Source organism: Plectropomus leopardus, chromosome 16 (assembly GCF_008729295.1).
Source record: "Plectropomus leopardus isolate mb chromosome 16, YSFRI_Pleo_2.0, whole genome shotgun sequence".
NCBI lineage: Eukaryota > Metazoa > Chordata > Actinopteri > Perciformes > Serranidae > Plectropomus > Plectropomus leopardus.
The window spans coordinates 4,804,190-4,821,904 of NC_056478.1; the positions used below are offsets into that span (position 1 = coordinate 4,804,190).

A 17,715-nucleotide genomic window follows, 5' to 3' on the forward strand; every position below is an offset into this window, starting at 1 on the left:
TTTTCAGTGGGTTTTTTTTAATTATGTTTTGTTTTACTAACTTTACTTACTGTCTTTTTATTTTCTTTTAGGTATTTTTTTTTTTGTGATTGTTTTCTTTTTTTTTTTTTGGCTATTTCTTCCTAAATTGCCCATTGCTTTTTACCAAATGTTTGTGAATGCTATCAAGCCAATGTGTTCAGGTCTCAACTGGTTAAAAAAAAAACACATGAAAAGGACTCTAATTTGCAAAGACTGGTGGCACTTCAGTGATTCATTTGTAATGCATTTCATTTTGTAAATATAAACCTTTTGTTATTTGTATATTTTATCAACTTTGTATTGCTGCTTTGTCTTGAAATTTAGTTTAATTGTGCAATCTTTGTTTTTATCTTCTTTTTTTAATGAATAATTAAAGTTATTTGATTGGAAAGGTATTTTCTTAAAGCCATTTTTTGTTCTAACAACAAAAAATGTTTTTTTGTTCTCTATGTGTAAATAAAAAACAAATAAAACGAAACTAACAGAAAGTGCTGTGACTGTGATTCTGCTCTTTGTACATGGTTCAGACTGAAAAGTTTAGCCTGTAGCTCCCTCTAGTGTTCAAATGAACATATGACACCATAACGTAGAGCGGCAAAGAGGACAGAAAACATTGCAGTATAATGGAAGTAAATCATATTTACTTCCACACAGTGTAGTTTCTCATATCTGGCACGCAATAGACCTTTTATAGGAATCCAGAATGTGTGAAAACAAAGTCTTTTGAGGTATCACTTTTGTTTTGGAGACACTGCAGAGAATTCATGAATACAATGATGAGAGTTTTCATTTGTTGCATAAAACCTCCTCTTTCTTTCTGGCTTTGTTAATGAGCAGCGAAAGGACCCCGCTGTGATGAGGTCTCAGTGTGAGTGGAGGGAATCATCCATCTGATCTGACCTGTGAAAAAGTTTAAAATCTCCGCCTCGGATGTTTCAAGCATGAAAAGTTTAACTTGCAGCCAGGGTGCGTGTTCAGGCTCTTGTTAATGCTGAAAAAAGTGGTTTGACGATGTTAAGAAAGGAGGAGAGAGAGGGCTGGATGAAAGAGTAACAGAAACAGAGAGAAATCATGATGAGTGAGGAGAGACTGCAGCATTATGAATATTTCAGCCTATTTCTCAGCACCCAGCCCTGCTCTCACTACAGAGCCACAACCTGCTAAGCTCATTCATTTACACGCTTTTTCAGGATATGTTCTGTCATCATCATTCTGTGTTTTAGGTTAATTATGGAGTAAATGTCCTCAGAGGCTACATCAGAAGAACAAAATGACACAATTTGAATGATCGCAATTGTACAAAATTAGAGAAAATATAAATCATCGCATATTTGCTTTTTATCTTTGTATAATTGATTAAAAAACCCACCCATATTTGTCTCATTCAGTTGCAATTCTACAAACAAGATGAACTTTAGCTAAATGTCATAATACTGATCACATGATTGGAGTCATAGACGCAACATCTCTTGTAGTACTCTGTAAATGCATGACTTTACATTTACATTTAAGTCACTCCTCATTTTTACATTTTTTTCTGAAATGTTACAATTATATAACAATTAATAATAATATTTTACAATAAATTATGGTAACAATGATGATGAAGTTATATCTATCTATCTATCTATCTATCTATCTATATATATAGATATTAGATCTTAAAAAATATTGTTATATTTTTTTTCTGTATTTGTGTGGGGGGTTTTTTTTAGCACTAAGTAATGTTTTGCTAATATTATTTTTTTTTTAATTAATTTTTGTATTTATTTATTTATTTGGTCATAATCATTTAAATTTTATTTTGGGAAATTATTTTTATTTTGTATATTGATCATTTTATTTTACATTATTTATTTTTAAAATTTTTCAGTGTCCTATTATCACTGTTGTTTTTACATGAAGGGATGTTTTACATATTTACTTATTTTATTATTATTTATATATATATATTTTCCTTTCATTCATTTTGCAATATTTATTTATTTATATTTATTTTATTTTATATTTTATGATATTGTCTTTTACATTAAGTAATATATTTTATTGTTTATTATTATTTTAATTTAATTTAAATTTATTTTATGTCTTTTTATTTCATTTTATTGTATTTTGTCATTTGTATGTACTTTTTTTTGTCGAGGGGTGGAGGGATTTGGGTGTTTACATATGCCATCTAGGATGGGCCAAGGAAGGAGGGGTAATTTTAATGTCTACAGGGAGAAATATCCTCCTTTGTAGGTGAATTGATAAGTGTTATAACACATGTCCAGTATTACAGATGTATGTAGAGGCTGATGATTTGTTGTTATTCTCACTTCCAGTATTATAAAAAATCTGACAATATGCTGTAGGAAACGTGTTGTTATGTGCAAACAAAACCAGTGTGTGACAGTAACAGTGGGAGGTTATTATAGTATAAAAAATCGTGTTAAGCCTCGGGCTCTTGTAGGATCCGGTCTGTTTATCTGTGAGCTCAGTGGCGGCTTCATCTGACACTTGAGTGCTCGGAAACACTGGATGAATCAGCACACTGAGGTGAAACTCACTCTCATGATTAATAAACTCAATCTGAGTGGGAATATTGTGAAGATTTCTTCCCAGGCTGAGGGAGGTGTGAGTCATACGCTTCACCTGAGGAAGAAACTCGGCCACTGATTTCACATTAATCCAAACACCTTGCTTATTCTCTATCATTATTTGACTGAAGGTCTGGCTTTATTATCAGGAAGTAATTCTGAAAGCAAGGCTCACTTCTGATAAAATATTCACTATGAATCAGTCATGTGTCTGCTCAGATATCTTTCTTTTTCTTTTTTCTTTTTTTTAGATATATAATAAAATCAGTCATGGACAAAGGGGGGAACCATCATGTCATAAGCTACTCACTATGTACAATTTTACTTTATAGCCAAAACTAATTCTGACCATAACTTTAATTCAGATTAAAACCAGGGCTGCAGTTTACAGTAACTGTCAATTATTGTTTCTATTAATCAGTTAGTTGTTGGGATAAAAATGTCAAAAATGGATAAAAAAAGATGATGTCCTAAAATATCAGTAATATAAATAAAATTAGCAACAAAAAAAAAAGTCACGCAAAGACACTGGAATATGGGAAAATACATAAATGGAAAAGAAATATTTAGATTTAAAAATAAAAAATAATTTACTATGAAATAAAATAAAATAAACAAAAATTCACTTCATGTAAATTATTATATTGCCAGTCTTGTACTGAATAGGAACATATGATTATCTCTAGATTGTGTGTTAAAATGTCGAGTTGATTTCTCTTATGAAAACATCCTTCTTATTGTATTTACACCTACATTGTATTTTTTTTGTTTCCAGTGATGCTTAAATCAATTCTCTAATATAAGTGGAGAAATAAAAGTTCTTATTGAAATTCCAGCACATATGCATTAAAAAAAAAAGATGAAGCCACCAAAGTGCGCACCCTTTTCACTCAAAAATCAGTCATATGAATGATTGTGGGAACAGTAAATAAGATCAGCTGAGATATATATACTTATGTCTGCGTTCATTGGATATTTCGTTGCCCGCAGTATGATCCCCATCTACTGGTCATGAACACACAATCCTTCTCTCTCTCTTCCTATTTCTCATTTGTTCTGTTTGTCTCTCGCCCCGTTCTCCTCACTCCATCTGAGGCAATATTTATGTGCAAAAGATAAACTTGAAAGCTTTCAAGAGCACACAGTAGATCTCATAAAGTGCATTAAAGCTGAGGAGGACTGATAATACAATGTAGATTTCAAAAAGAGAAAATAAAAGCAATTTCTCACAGCTGAAGTCACGGACAGAAAAAAATATGGTGGCTGGTAAATGTGAAACCTTTTCCTGATGAGCAGGAATTGCTGAGTTATCATTATCATTTCCCATTGAAATGCAGATCGCTGCCACAGTGTTACATAAAATCCTATTGTGAATCACTGCGCAGAATCCCCCTCCAGAACACAACGTACAGAATTTAATATTCTGTTATATGTTCTCACACAAAAAAAGAAATTCAAAGAAAAGGTGAGATTTCTTAAAGTGCAAATTACACTCGCGCTACTCTGAAATAACATTAGAGTGTGCAGCCAAACCATTGACCGCTGGTCCGAAAAAATGGGCCTCGGGGAAAACTGATGGCTCCACTGATCAAAGTGTTTACACCATATCCCACCTGCCTGTCAGAGCCGGTAAGTCAGAGGAAATGAATACAGAGAGAAAGAGATGAGGGCATGAAGAGAAAGAGAGAAAGATTGGGAAGATGTGTTATCTGTGTTTGCTTTTGCAGAAGAAAACACAATAACAGCTGGAGGGGTTGCTGCTGCTGCTGTGGGTTTTTTAAGCAGCTGCCTTGATCAGTGTGGAGATAGGGCTGTGCGATAATACAGTTATCCACAGGCTAAATTTAATTTCTTTGAAAGAGGAGAATGACAAACACATTATTCCAGTTTTCTGCCTCAGTGTGTTGACCGGCTGTGAGTTATGGTGCCGCATAGTAACACTTTGATCATTTAGTGGTTCTGTTTTAATTGGTGTTGACAGGACGTGAGAGCTCCAGTTCACACGGATATTTTTATTTCTCTCTTCAGAGAGACACGGCTTACAGTTGGTAACTTTTACAAAAACAACTTTTTGTCGTATTTGCTGAAACTGTCACTGTATCATGAAAAGCATACATCAAAGGCAGCTCAAATGACAACCCCGCCAAGCATCGGCCCAAACTCAGCGTGCCGTTAGAAACACGTTGGGTCGCATTTTGGCTTCCAACACTGCTATGACTGGGCTGTTATCAAAAATGACCCGCCTCAGCATCGGGCCCATCAGGCATGCCAGGAGAGATAAGTCAGAGACAGGCTGCTCCACTCGACTGAATGACAACCCAGAATCAGGCCAAAGACCCTAGCCCAATTACAGGAACCCAAGATTGGGACGAGAGGCAAGAAGTAATGCCAAAGGGGAGGTCATACACCTCTTCAGTTCCCAAGGTGCAGCTCGAGTCTTCAAGATGATCTTTGTCCCTGACTGAGAGGCCGCGCTCACGTTTGCTCCCTGAGACAGTGAGATTAGAGGGAGTATTAGGCAACAGATTTCTTTATAATAAAATATACTTTACAATCACGTGTCCTGAATGCTTTTTGATTCAATAACAACCTTTCACTTTATCTTACCAGGAATTGTGTTATCTAGGAAGAAGCCAAGAAATCCTCCTACAAACATGTGGGTCGTCAACAATATGTGCAACACTTGGTCGACCTCTTTGAAACCTGAGTTACACGCCAAGGACAAGAGACAGAGAAAATATTTGTGCAATACAGATAAAATACTTTAATGTATAGCTATAAAGATATGCATCACCTGCTGTTTCAATCAAGTTAAAAAACTGAATGCAACCTGTTAAAAAGTAATGATGTGTCCTGGTTGATCGTACCTGTGTCTAAGAAATCAGGATTCTTCATGATCCAGTTTGGAATGACGAGTGCAGAAAACATGGAAAAACCAAAAACAAATATATTCCTGGAGGAATTCATGTCTGTGGACTGTAAAATGAGATGTATCAGCAATATTCTGAACAGCAGCAATGTGGGAAAAATTTGGCTTAATATTAAATCATAAATCACCTGCAGGTTAGAAATTCCTGCTGCAGTTATCACTCCAAACATGATCAGTAACATCCCTCCCAACACAGGGGTGGGGATGGTGGTGAAGATGGCTCCAATTTTACCCACCATTCCTATCAAAATCATGAAAGCTCCACTCAGAAGAATCACCACTCGGCTGCTCACCTGTCGGCACACAAACAGGCAGTTTGATATATAAGTTTTGCTTTTAATGCTCTTTCACAAATGCATAGTTATGAAATTATGCAGTTTAAATTAAAATGAAAGGAAAACTTCACCCCTCAAATGAACATTTGTTTATCGACTCCTGACCCTATACTAAATTCTTAAAGAAAGCTTTGTTTTTCTTGCATGCCTCCACTGTGATCAAATAAACCAAAATTGAAGAAAATTCTTAAATTGAAGTCATAGTGGTCTACATTTAACAACAGCAAAACTTAATCAAAACATACAAACTCTCACACAACTCAGTAAGATCCAAGTCTCATTTATCCAGCAGTAAACTTGGTACTTCCCAGACAGACAGTCATTTCCAGCGGAGAACAAACAAAGTAAAATTATCTGTGCTCTCTTCAAAGCCAGACTCCATTGACAAAAACAGTAATTTTACCTCGCTGAACACAGGAGCTGCTGCTCGACTGCTGTCTCGATCAATAAGTTACTTTGTGTTATTACATGTCTTTGTTGTTTCAAAGGGTTAGTTTGGATTCACCAAATTCACATAATAACACAAACAAACTAACAGATTGAGGCAGCGTTACACCGGTAGCTTCTGTGTTCATCAAATGAAAATGAATGTTTTTTTTATGGAGTCTGGCTCTGAAGAGATAACAGATAAGTCTCCCTTCAATTCAGTTCCCTGTTGGAAAGGGCTGTCTTTTTGGGAAGTACTGAGCATCTGACTGGATAAATGACACTTGGATTAAACTAAACTGTGTGAGTTTGTAAACGGATGTTTTGGTGGAGTTTTGCTGTTGTTGGATGCGGACCCCAGTGGCTTCAGTTCATAAAGATTTTTCTCTGTGTATGGATTCCTCACGCATCATGGAGACAAGCGAGAAAAACAAAGCTTTCCTCGTGGATTCAACACAACACAGGGTGAGTAAATGATATACAAATAATGGTCATGTGGGGCGGTGAAGTATTCCTTTAAACTGAAGGACTGGACATCAATATCCTAAGTACTTTACCTTGGTGATGCCCAGGGCAGCCACATTCTGACTAAGTGAGGTAGTGCCGTTCCCTGTGCCCAAAGCCCCTGCCAACAAACTGCCGAGCCCCTCAACGCCAATGCCTCGGCTGATGGCGTGTTTGGGGGGCGGAGGGGCCCTTGACAGAGTAGCACATGAGTGGTAGTCGCCCACAGACTCAACCATGGAGCATATTATTCCAGCCATCATGCCAAACACACCTGCCAGGCTCACAGCTGGCATGCCCCACTGACCTGAATGAGGAATTAAACATACTGATTATTGAATAGTCCATAAAAATATTTGAAAAGGACAGTTCACCCAGTGATCAGACGGATAATAACATCCAAAACACAGCAGGACGCGTAACGAGCAACATCACGGTGATAGTATAAGTAAAAGAAATTAAGACCTTTGCAAACAAAATTTAAGATTTTGTTGACGAATTACAGACTTTTTAAGACCTTCAATTTGAAAATATCAAATTCAAAGCTTTTAAGACTGCACGGGTACCCTGCTTAAAAAAGATGGTTGTTAACCATTGGCTAAATGAGACTACAGACTGTCATAATGCCAGACCGCGCTGAACACGGCTTTACAGCCTCATAGCGGCCGCAACGTGACCATAGCGTAGTTGTTTTTAGCATAGCAATAGCTTTTAAATTTTGACGATTGCATTTAGGCATCGAATGTCCTGATAGTGGTGTTCATTTGCGATTTTCTTGCTGAACAAAACGTGTAAGTATCACGCCACAGAACTCATTTTCTGCAATGATCCAAAATCCAGTGGAAAAATTTCATATGTTTTTTGACGAGGGAACCAGGGTGATGTTAGCTGCCAGGTTGTCCGACAGAAAAATGTCGTCCCTCTCAGCACTCTATTGCTGTTGAGCTTTTTAAAATGCATTTTTTCTTTTGAGTGCCATGTAGTACGGCTGATTCAAGAGTAAAAATGCATGTATTTTTGATACAGGGTGAACTGTCTCTTTAATACTTTCAGCAGAAAACTTGATTCTACACCATCTATAATTGTTACTTTCCCTAAATTCCCTGACAAAAAGTGTTCTGGTGAACTTACCAGGATAAGGAAATGTGAACCACGGAGCCTCGTTCACCACATCTCCCTTCACATTAGTGCGAGCCAGGTGACCATATTGGGCTGGATCAGACGGCAGGACATCGTAGATGGTGAGGAGGTAGCAGACTAACCATGAGATCAGAACGCCCAGCAGAATCTAATCAATATCTAATATTAGTACCACTATCAGTATAGTTAGACAGATCTGTGATGACTTTCCACAAAACATACAGGCATGAACTGGAAGATATAAAACTTTGAGGTGTGCAGTTTCTTGGCTTTACTATATGCAGGAACAGGGATTGGTATGAGACGGAGGTACTGGGAGAACAGGATGATCAGCACGGTGGTCCTATGTATGAGAAGAACTGTCATTAGCATGATGATGCAAAAATCATACTTGAAAGTGATGACACCATATTCACTTAGGGCAAATCCTTCTTGTTTAATCTTAATTTCAATGTATTAATAGACCGTGATTTCCTAAGAAAGACAGTCAGTGTGAAACCTGCAGCACAAACACGGCTGATTCACACAGTAACAACAACAACCTTCACGCAAAGCAACATGATGTTCACAAATGCAGCGAGCTGTTACATACATAGCAGAGATGCCCCAGTGGCTGCCAACCTTGGCTCCGGCTGAATCGTACAGTGACAGGCCAATGAGGGAGACTGTAGGGGCGATGGTTAAAGGCCCAATGAAGCGCATGAGGAAGCCGATGAGGCCAGAGAAACCGACTAGGATCTGGAGGAGTGAGGCCACCATGATGGAGCCCTGCAGCTGTGGACATAAACACAATAACATCAACACTTTCTTTTAGATCAATTAAGTATGTATAAGGTGTGTCTGCCTGTCTGGAATTGTTTTAAACTGGCTCTCCTCATATCTTTGTGTTAGATTTTGTTTTTGTATTTCTATAGGTAATCACTTCTCCAAACACTATAAGGTTACCTGTGGTGTACCACAAGGATCAATTTTAGGACCGTTACTTTATAATCTATACATGCTACCTCTGGTCAATGTCATCAGGAGGCATGGCATCTCTTTCCACAGCTATGCTGATGACACTCAGCTCTATGTGGCCGCGCCTACTGATGACAGGCTGATTTTTAACTGTATTTTCGATATTTAGGCCTGGATGTCACAGAACTTTTTACAGCTTAACTGGGACAAAGCAGAGGTACTGGTCATTGTTTTAAAGGCTCAGAGAGAGACTGGCCTCCAAATTAAGTACACCTGGACTAAACCCAAAACAAGAGGCAAGAAATCCTGGAGTCATATCTGATTCTGATTTTAATTTTAAGCCACATATACGCTGTATGGCAAAAGTATCCAAAGTCAGGCCATTTCTCTCTCTGAGCAACACAGAGAGACTAATCCAAGGTTTTATAACTAGTGGGCTATACTACTGTAACACTCTCCTTTCTGGTCGACTAAAGAAAACAATCAATTAGCTTCAACTAATTCTGAATTCTGCAGCACGAGTTTTGACTAAGACCGTGAGGAGAGCACACATCACGCCTGTTTAAAAACTTTACACTGGCTGCCTGTTAGTTTTTGCATTGGTTTTAAAATTCTTTCATTAGTTTATAAGGCACTGAATGGCCTTGCACCAGACTACATCTGAGAGATGCTTTTAGATTATGACCTAGGAAGGCTCCTCAGATCCTCCAACTCTTCTTTTTTAGTTTTTCCTCAGAGTAGAACCAAAACATTTGGTGAATCTACTTTTAGCCATCACTCTCCAAAACACTGGGACAGCCTGCCGGAGGATCTGAAATACTGATACTTTTAAACCAAAAGCCTTTCTTTTTAGTCTGGCTTTTATTTGTAGTGTCTTAATATCACAATTTTATGTTTTATACTTATTCTACTTATAAAGATAAGTTTTTAAAGATTAATTTTTGCTTATTTTCTGTGTTGTTCTTGTCTTTGTTTCTTCAATAAAACTACAAAGCACATTGAATTGCATTCGATATGTTTCAAAGATGCTATTTAAATCGAACGCCATCACTGTTTCTTTTGCCAGCTGACGGACTGTAACACCAATATGACTGGAGCTCACTGAAATAACAAAGAGCTCTACAGATGTGCTGTTTTATGTCTTTGTTATCAATTCTGTGAATGCAGGTGTCTTAGCGCACTGTTCTCATGCGAGTCTGCCACACTTCTCTGAACAGAGGTGAGGAGGTGTTGACCAGAGTGGCGTTCTGGGTCCAAGCTGGACACTTCCACTCTGGCGTGGACAACATGGCCATGGCAGGGGTCATCAAAGAAAATGTGCCTCCCTGCAGGATGGGAAGCCTAAAGTGTGACATAAAGAGAAATTATTCTCAGTGAGACACTGAATGAGACAAAGCAGTTAAAGGACACCACATGTCTACTGATGTAGAAGACTATTAAGACTACTAGTGTATGCAACTGGTTAACTTGCATTTAACAAATATTTTTATTATTATTTGTATTGACTACATTTTTGTATTTATAGTTAGCCATAATTTATCAAATGATATTCACAACCTGCAAAAACTGAAGTCTAAGTAATATGAAATATCCAAAATCAAGGCAATAAATGCTTGTTTTTGGGGTCAATTTTATGACTTGTTTTAAGCTGTTTTGTCCTTTTGCAGCATTTTTGTGAGGGTTTTAAGATGTAGTTCTCAAACATGTAGCCTTATTCTAAGACAATACCACAAGCTAATTTTTTTCTTCATATTGAGAAAATACCTCTTAATTAAAAAAAAAAATCTAGATAGATGTGCTTGTTTTTGCCTAGTTTTTGGTTAAGTTATTTTTACCTGTTACAAAAAACCTTGTTAAGAGAAATTTTCCTGTTCTGTCTGCAGATACTTTTGCGAATTTTAAGTAATATTCTCCCCATTTTATTGCTTTTTGTCTTGTTTTTAGAGTTGACATTTTTACAGTGTGGGTGAGAGACATTCTTCTCAGCAGATAGGCTTTAATCTTAAAGTTTAACTTTTCAAGCTTCTCAAGTTTATCTAAACATTCTTGCCAATCTTTTTTATTTTTATAGGATTGTGAGTCATGCAGTGAACTAGCACTATCACGCTGACCTGACACCGAAGATGACCTGCAGCAGCGTGATCAGGCCAGAGGCAAAGAAAATGGTGTTGATGAGGCGACTCTGGGTCAGGCTGTCGTGCTGCAGACACAGCCCCTCCGAGAGAATGAGGGGGATGGAGATCAATCCACTACATGCTAGGAGGTAATGCTGCACGGGAGAGGAATAGCGATGAATTGACAGTATGAAACCTAACGCATCAAAAATGCAGGTCTGTACCAAATACAGCGAGTCAAGAGGCAAAAACACTGAACAATCTGCATTTAGAGTATTTGACAGATGCAGTCTGTATTTTTGCATGAGACGATGATGATGTAAATGCATCATGTACTGACAGATATAAAAGTTCATCATGTTATTGCCTCAGTTACAGTTTTTGTTTAACAGCCACAGCGACTGAGAATTTCACAAAACATTCAAACAGATCTTATTACAAGTTTGAAATCTTTTTCAAACCCACCTGAATGGCCAGAAAACTGCTAAGGTACCACGGGGGGACATCAGTCACAGAATAGGTTGGTTTATTTTTGTCTTCCTCTGTTACACAGCCGTTCCCACATGTCTTTCCCTCCTCTTTGCTTTGTTGATCATTGACATCAATCTGCAGCAGCGTAAAAAACAATGCAAAAAGACACAAATCAGGAGGTAACAAAAACGCACCTCGAGATGCACTTATGTAATAACTTGTTCTCATTTTTTTATCATTAGTACACATCTACAGTTAATGTAGATATTATATAATGTTCTGTTATTGTGTTTATGTATTCGCTGCAACTGTGGAAGGTTAAAAAGCAAATGCATATAAAAAAAACAAAGCTTCATTGAAAATAAATATTATTTTGTGCTGTGTGGGCTTTGGGAGCTGCGAGAGAATAAAAAAAGTTACATAACTTTTAGAAACTTCCAACCTAAATTACTCCCACTTGTCTGAACCTTTGCCCACAGTGTAGCAGGATCAATCGCAACATAGTGAAGTAAATATTACTCAAGATATGCTTATTATTTAGCAACACACTGCACCAAAAGCAGTGTTTCTTCTGAATGCTTACAGGAACCTGGCGATGCTGACTGCATTTAGAGAGAATAATGGAAAATATCCACATAGGACACATTTTACATGAATAAGTTGTTGTACTTACATCAAATTCAAGACTTTCAAGTCCATTTTGCTTTCCCGAAGCCATTGCAACTTCAGTGTCAAATAAAAATTTGATCTTGTTCTTGAGGCAGAGTTCTTCTATAAAAAGAGACAAATTGAAAAATAAAGACAACCACAGACAAGCAACCAGTCAGACCTAATGCTGAGGAGTCAGAGTGGGAGGACACAGTGTTAAGGTCAATGTAAATCACTCACTTAAAGTTATACATTATGTGTTGTAAAGGTGTTTTAGTACCAAATTCAAATCTTTACTTGACCCAGATTCCAATCTTGGTGATAATTTACAGCTGCTCAGTTCATCTCAATTGAGATTCACTCTTTCCTGTATTATAATGATAAATATAGCGGCCAAGCCGGGTTCAAGACCTTTTCTCGGCCAATAAAGGGAAGCAGCCGTATGGCCCAAAATCAAAACCGCAAGTGGCAATGAGCTTGTCTCTGACTTCACACATTAAAAAATCTGACAAACTGATATTACTTTACAAAATCTAGGAAACTGATTACCCTGAAACATGTAACTAAATATAACTATTAATCTTAATTCATGTTTACTTGATTTCTTATTGGTACATTGACTTAAACTTTAGTAATATTTTCTTGATTTTGTAAAGTTGTTGCAACTTACAAATAACAGGTTGAATTAAATCAATACATTATATTGTGTGCTCCTCTTTGAGTAAAATTAGGAACTACATAATGTGGTGCACCTTCCTTTTAAGATCAAGGATGGTTTAGATCGCGGAGTGATATAGGAGATCAGAAGTGATGAATCACCTTCCTGTGTGTTTCGTTAATTTGTCCGACTGATGAAGCAGACTTTAAAGTGACGGGGAAAAAAGAAGACATTTACGTTGATTTAAGGCTGGAGGAAGGCAGCCTTACAACAGGATGGATGGTCAGATAAATTTCCTAACGACTCCATAATTGAAAAAGTTACGTCTTCTCTTCCACAGGAGCTTACTTTTTTAATTAAATCAAAACATGCTGAGAACAAATAAAAAAACAAAAGAAACTTAACTAAGAGCTGGGAGAGAACTCTGACAGTTTCAGCTCACGGTTTGTTTGATCACGGTTTGCATTTAGCGCTCACCTCAAACTGTCACAATCAGTTGACAGGACAAAATTGGGAAGATGCAAAGATAAAGAGATTTAGGCCTTCAAAGAGAGGATGTTTCCCTCGCTCGGAGGGGGGAAGAGAACGAGGAGACTTGATATGATCTCTCTGTGCCGCGCTGATAAATGTGTCGAGGCAGGTACGGCGACGATTCTCGGGAAATTATCATGTGAAAACACAACCTCAAGTTTTATAAAAAAAAAAAAAGGGTGCTAAGAATTATGGGACAACGACAGGTTCAAGTGTAGTGCTTCCTATTTTCTTACTTGTCTTTGGGTACTTGAGTGGTGTTTAATTTCCCTCAGGCTCGTGTCCTCCGTTCTCACTGAGTTGAATTAATGACACTATCGGAGCAGTTTCACAGGTTTAAAGCAGGTCAAAGTGACACGCCACTTATCTGCTGCAAAGTAAGGAGGAACTAAGTGAAAAAAAGGCCATGGAGGGCCCATCAGCAGCAACACAGTTTGAGATATTCTTTGCTTTTATAATAATGCTGCTGCTTTATGTGTGCACTTAGGGAGGCATTTATATTCTAAAGGACGCTCTCTGAAGAAAACCAAACTTTAATGTCATTTGCAGCGATGTAGCACATCATTAACTCCCTGCAACATTTTCATAGATAATGCTGCTTTATCATTTTGTGACTTATAGGCAGGCAGGTTAATTTGTCATGTTTTGAGTGTAGAGAAGCAGGATTTATGAGAAGGTAGTGTTTTCTGGTTTACTCAGCTCACTGCTCATTAACCCTTTCACAGTCACATTGAGAAATACCTTTACAAAAAAGTATGCAACATTACAGACTGTAGAAAGAAGTCAATGTAATAAAAATAAAAGTAAACTCATAAAATAAAGCCATAAAAATAAATAAACAAAATAAATAGATTCAAATAAAAAATGAATCGATTAAAAAAAATCTGTATAAAATATATGGTAAAAAAATAAAAACTCATATTTCATAAAAATCTGAAAATGAAAGTAACTCCATAAAATAAACAAACAAGAATAAATACAAATAATAATGAATCTAGTAACAAAATCTGTTGAAAATGTATGGTTGAAAAAAGTAAATTTAATCTAATAAAAAAGAATTGCAGAGAATAACAGTATAATCAAAATAATAAAATGCATTGTATAAAAACATCTGTATAACATGAAATTAGGTTTTGCCAAGTTTTTAGTGAGGACATTTGATCACAAAGAATATCAACCGTGCGGTAACAATACGTTTTAAAAAATCCTGAATCAGTTTTTGTGTACATTTTAAGTGGGAATCATCTGCTTCTTCCGATGCAAAAAAAAAAAAAAATACTGCCACGAGCGAAATAGTGCATATGTAACACTGAATCATGCTGCAAATCTGCACATGATTTTTGCACAGACTAATTGTGACACATTGTGACAGAGAAGGTAGGATGCACAGACGTAAACACGGAGGTTTGAAAGCAGCAAAGAACATTCAGTCAGCAGACGTCACAGCACATAAAGTATTTGCTCATCCAGCAACAAGCTATTGTGTCTCTGTGGAGCCCGAGGGAACAAGTAGTAAAAGAAACAGATCTTCTCTGGAGCTCTTTGTGCATATTTAGTGCTACATGTTTTATAACTTGCCTAAAGCATTAACTGCATCCAGTAAAGACTTAGCTCAAACAATCAAATGCATATGAGAAAACTTCTTAAATGCTGGTCTTGCACAGGTGAAATGGCTCTCAGAGGGTTTAACCTTTTACAGTCGCCAGAAAAAAACGTTGGCATTGTACGTTTCTGCAAACCAAAGACCTGTGACATTTGTTTCAAACATTTGTTTATTACCATTTCTATAGCGACAAAATATATGAGCTGACTTTGTCACTACAGAATACAGTTCAAGACCAACAAACTGCAAAATGGGTTGTGATTTAGTAAGTCATTGCTGTGTTTCCAGCAGCTCTCTAGGTAATAAACAGTTGTTTTTTACAGAGTCATTACTTGTTTTCTTGCTAGGATTGTGGCCTGAAAAGTGATGGTTTCTTTGGGCAACAGTCCCGGCTTTTTCTGCTAGGATAATGGCACGATAATGGTTGCTTTTTTACTGGACATTACTGCGTCTCCTGCTGGGACAGTGGCATAAAGCAGATGTTTTTTACTGGACATCTTTGCTTTACCTGCTCGGATAGTGGCACAAAAAGCAGTTGATTTTTACAGTGACATTGCTGCTTTTACCAATGGGATAATGGCATGAAAAACCATTGTTGTCCAGCTGGTACAGTGACATTAAAAATGATTGTTTCTTTACCAGGACATCACCGGTTTTCTGCCCACTATGCAAAAAAAAAAAATATTTTAAGGAGACATCACTCCGTAATCACTCATTTCTAGCCAACTGGAAAATGACTGTTTTTTATTGAGACTTACTGTTTTCCCAGCAGGGAATGTGTCCCCCCCAAAACCAGGTATAATAAGCCAAAAGTTGATCATTTCCTAACAATAACCAAGTCTCTTTAAGCCTAAACCTAACCACAGTGTTGTTGAAATGTAAAGTTTTAATATCCATATGTAATAACATGCAAATTTAACATTACTGCACAAACGTACAATGCCAACAGTTTTTCAGGCGATTGGATTGCAGCCTGTATCCATGTTTATGCTCGTGGCACTCAGCAGAGATTACAGTGTTGTTATCTTATCAAAGACTTCATGGTATTTTAATGCCATGCAATCACTTCTCATGCATCTCTGCAGGAGTGATAGCAAGCAGCCAGACATTTACATCTCCTCTCAGACAAGCCAGAGGAGGCTGACTCAGCCTGAGGAGGATCTGCAAGTTTTACATCAAACATGAACATGTTTCCTGCCCGTACTCCCCCAGCTGAGTGAAATCAGATTAATGGCTCAATGGTTAATACTTGTCTCCGGCTAAGAGTGCAGATCTTTTCAAAGCAAACAAGTGCCGACACCAATCCATTGAAAATGTGCAGTCAGAGTGTGAAAAACACTCAACTTTGTTCCCAAACTACACTTGATCTTGGAACCAGTGTGTCCCTGCAGAGAGGCTCAGTGCTTCAGATTTAAAGAAGAAACTTCTGCCAAGATTTTCACGACAAAGAGCAACACATCTAATTCAAATCAAATTTTACAGCTTCTTTCTTTATTCTAACAGTTGTCCTGCTTTTGGGCATCTCTTTCCCTTTTTTCTATATATGTGCAAATGGGTGTACGTTTGGTTTCAAAACCAGTGGAGTCACTTATGAAACGCGGGAATTATTGGGTCCTCAGCCATAAAATTTAATTTCATGGATTCTGGGGAATTTTCTGCACCAATCTGTGCCTTTTTTGCATTAATTTATGGTGTGAATGTCTTTAATTTTGTTGGAATAAAACTAAAATCTATGTTTTCGCCTCTCTCCTTTTGTATTCACCCGAGGAGCCTTTTGCGTGAAAAACAGCACGTCCGAAACAAACACAATCTCTGAATTAATTTGTGTATTATTTGGACGTTTTTGCGAGGGTAAAAACAAATGAAAATTCAGCAGAAGGGAAACAGGATTACAAATTGAGGCAGCATCACACATGTGCCTTGAATATTTAGCAATAAATTTGCACAACAAACGCAACAAGCTTGTTCGCCTCCTTGTTTGAATAAGCAGATGTCCTCTTAGAGTTGGTTCAGTTTCTGTGGTCATACTCAAAGCAAATAAGGTCCTCAAATTATTTTACTTGAAAAAAAAATAAAAATAAGAGAATATGAGGGTATGTGGATGTAGTCTGTGTATTTTGAATTAAAAAGCTCGGGAAAAAAACATTCAATTAGAGAAATTGTTGAAATGATTAGTGATTAAGAGCCTGGACAACGGTCACCTTTCACAAGGTCTCATGAATGTCACTGGGAAGTTGCCCTTGAGGCTCGATCTAAGGTCAGTCTAAACTTTTGAAGAACTTAAAGTAATCTAGTTTCTCTGACTCCTCAACACTTGATGTTATCACTGTGGACACTGTTTAACATCAGTGTCAATTTAACCAAACAGCTGAAGGTCACGGCAGGGAAGATGCTCTAAGGCAGCATCAGTCATCTTTAAATCAATATGACACTTTGAGTATTGAGATAGTATTTCACTCTGTAGGGGAGACCGGGGATGGTTATAACATAATACAGTTGTAACACTTTCCATTTCTCCAATCAGAAACAAGCAATAAATCACCTGATTCACTCTGCACATGCTTGGTTCAGTCCTTATTTCACATGTGCAGAATTATCAGCTCGATGCTGTTTTCATTCTTGTTTTCCTATAAAAACTAATGCAACTAATTTCCAGCCCATTCTTATTCCAAACTGGTAAAATAGTGCCACTCTGTCAATGCTTGTGGTGTAAGTGCGCAACACTGAGGCCAGACAGAGCTGGTTGTGGTATTTTTCAATACGTGGACAGGCGGCATCATTTGACAGCGTGGCCAGACA

General features: G+C 37.3%; 1 protein-coding gene across 1 annotated transcript; it reads right to left on the reverse strand.

The window, feature by feature from the left end:
• Positions 1-4,924: 4,924 nt before the first annotated feature.
• LOC121955815 (solute carrier family 23 member 2-like) lies at positions 4,925-12,194 on the reverse strand. Its single transcript, XM_042503901.1, has 12 exons — positions 12,150-12,194; positions 11,471-11,611; positions 11,003-11,160; positions 10,073-10,232; positions 8,527-8,708; positions 8,157-8,277; positions 7,926-8,082; positions 6,848-7,101; positions 5,658-5,822; positions 5,468-5,576; positions 5,208-5,303; positions 4,925-5,088 (listed from the first exon to the last, which is right to left on the reverse strand). Exons 1-12 carry the CDS (start codon positions 12,192-12,194, stop codon positions 4,925-4,927), a joined length of 1,752 nt encoding a protein of 583 aa, XP_042359835.1.
• Between the last annotated feature and the right edge of the window lie 5,521 nt (positions 12,195-17,715).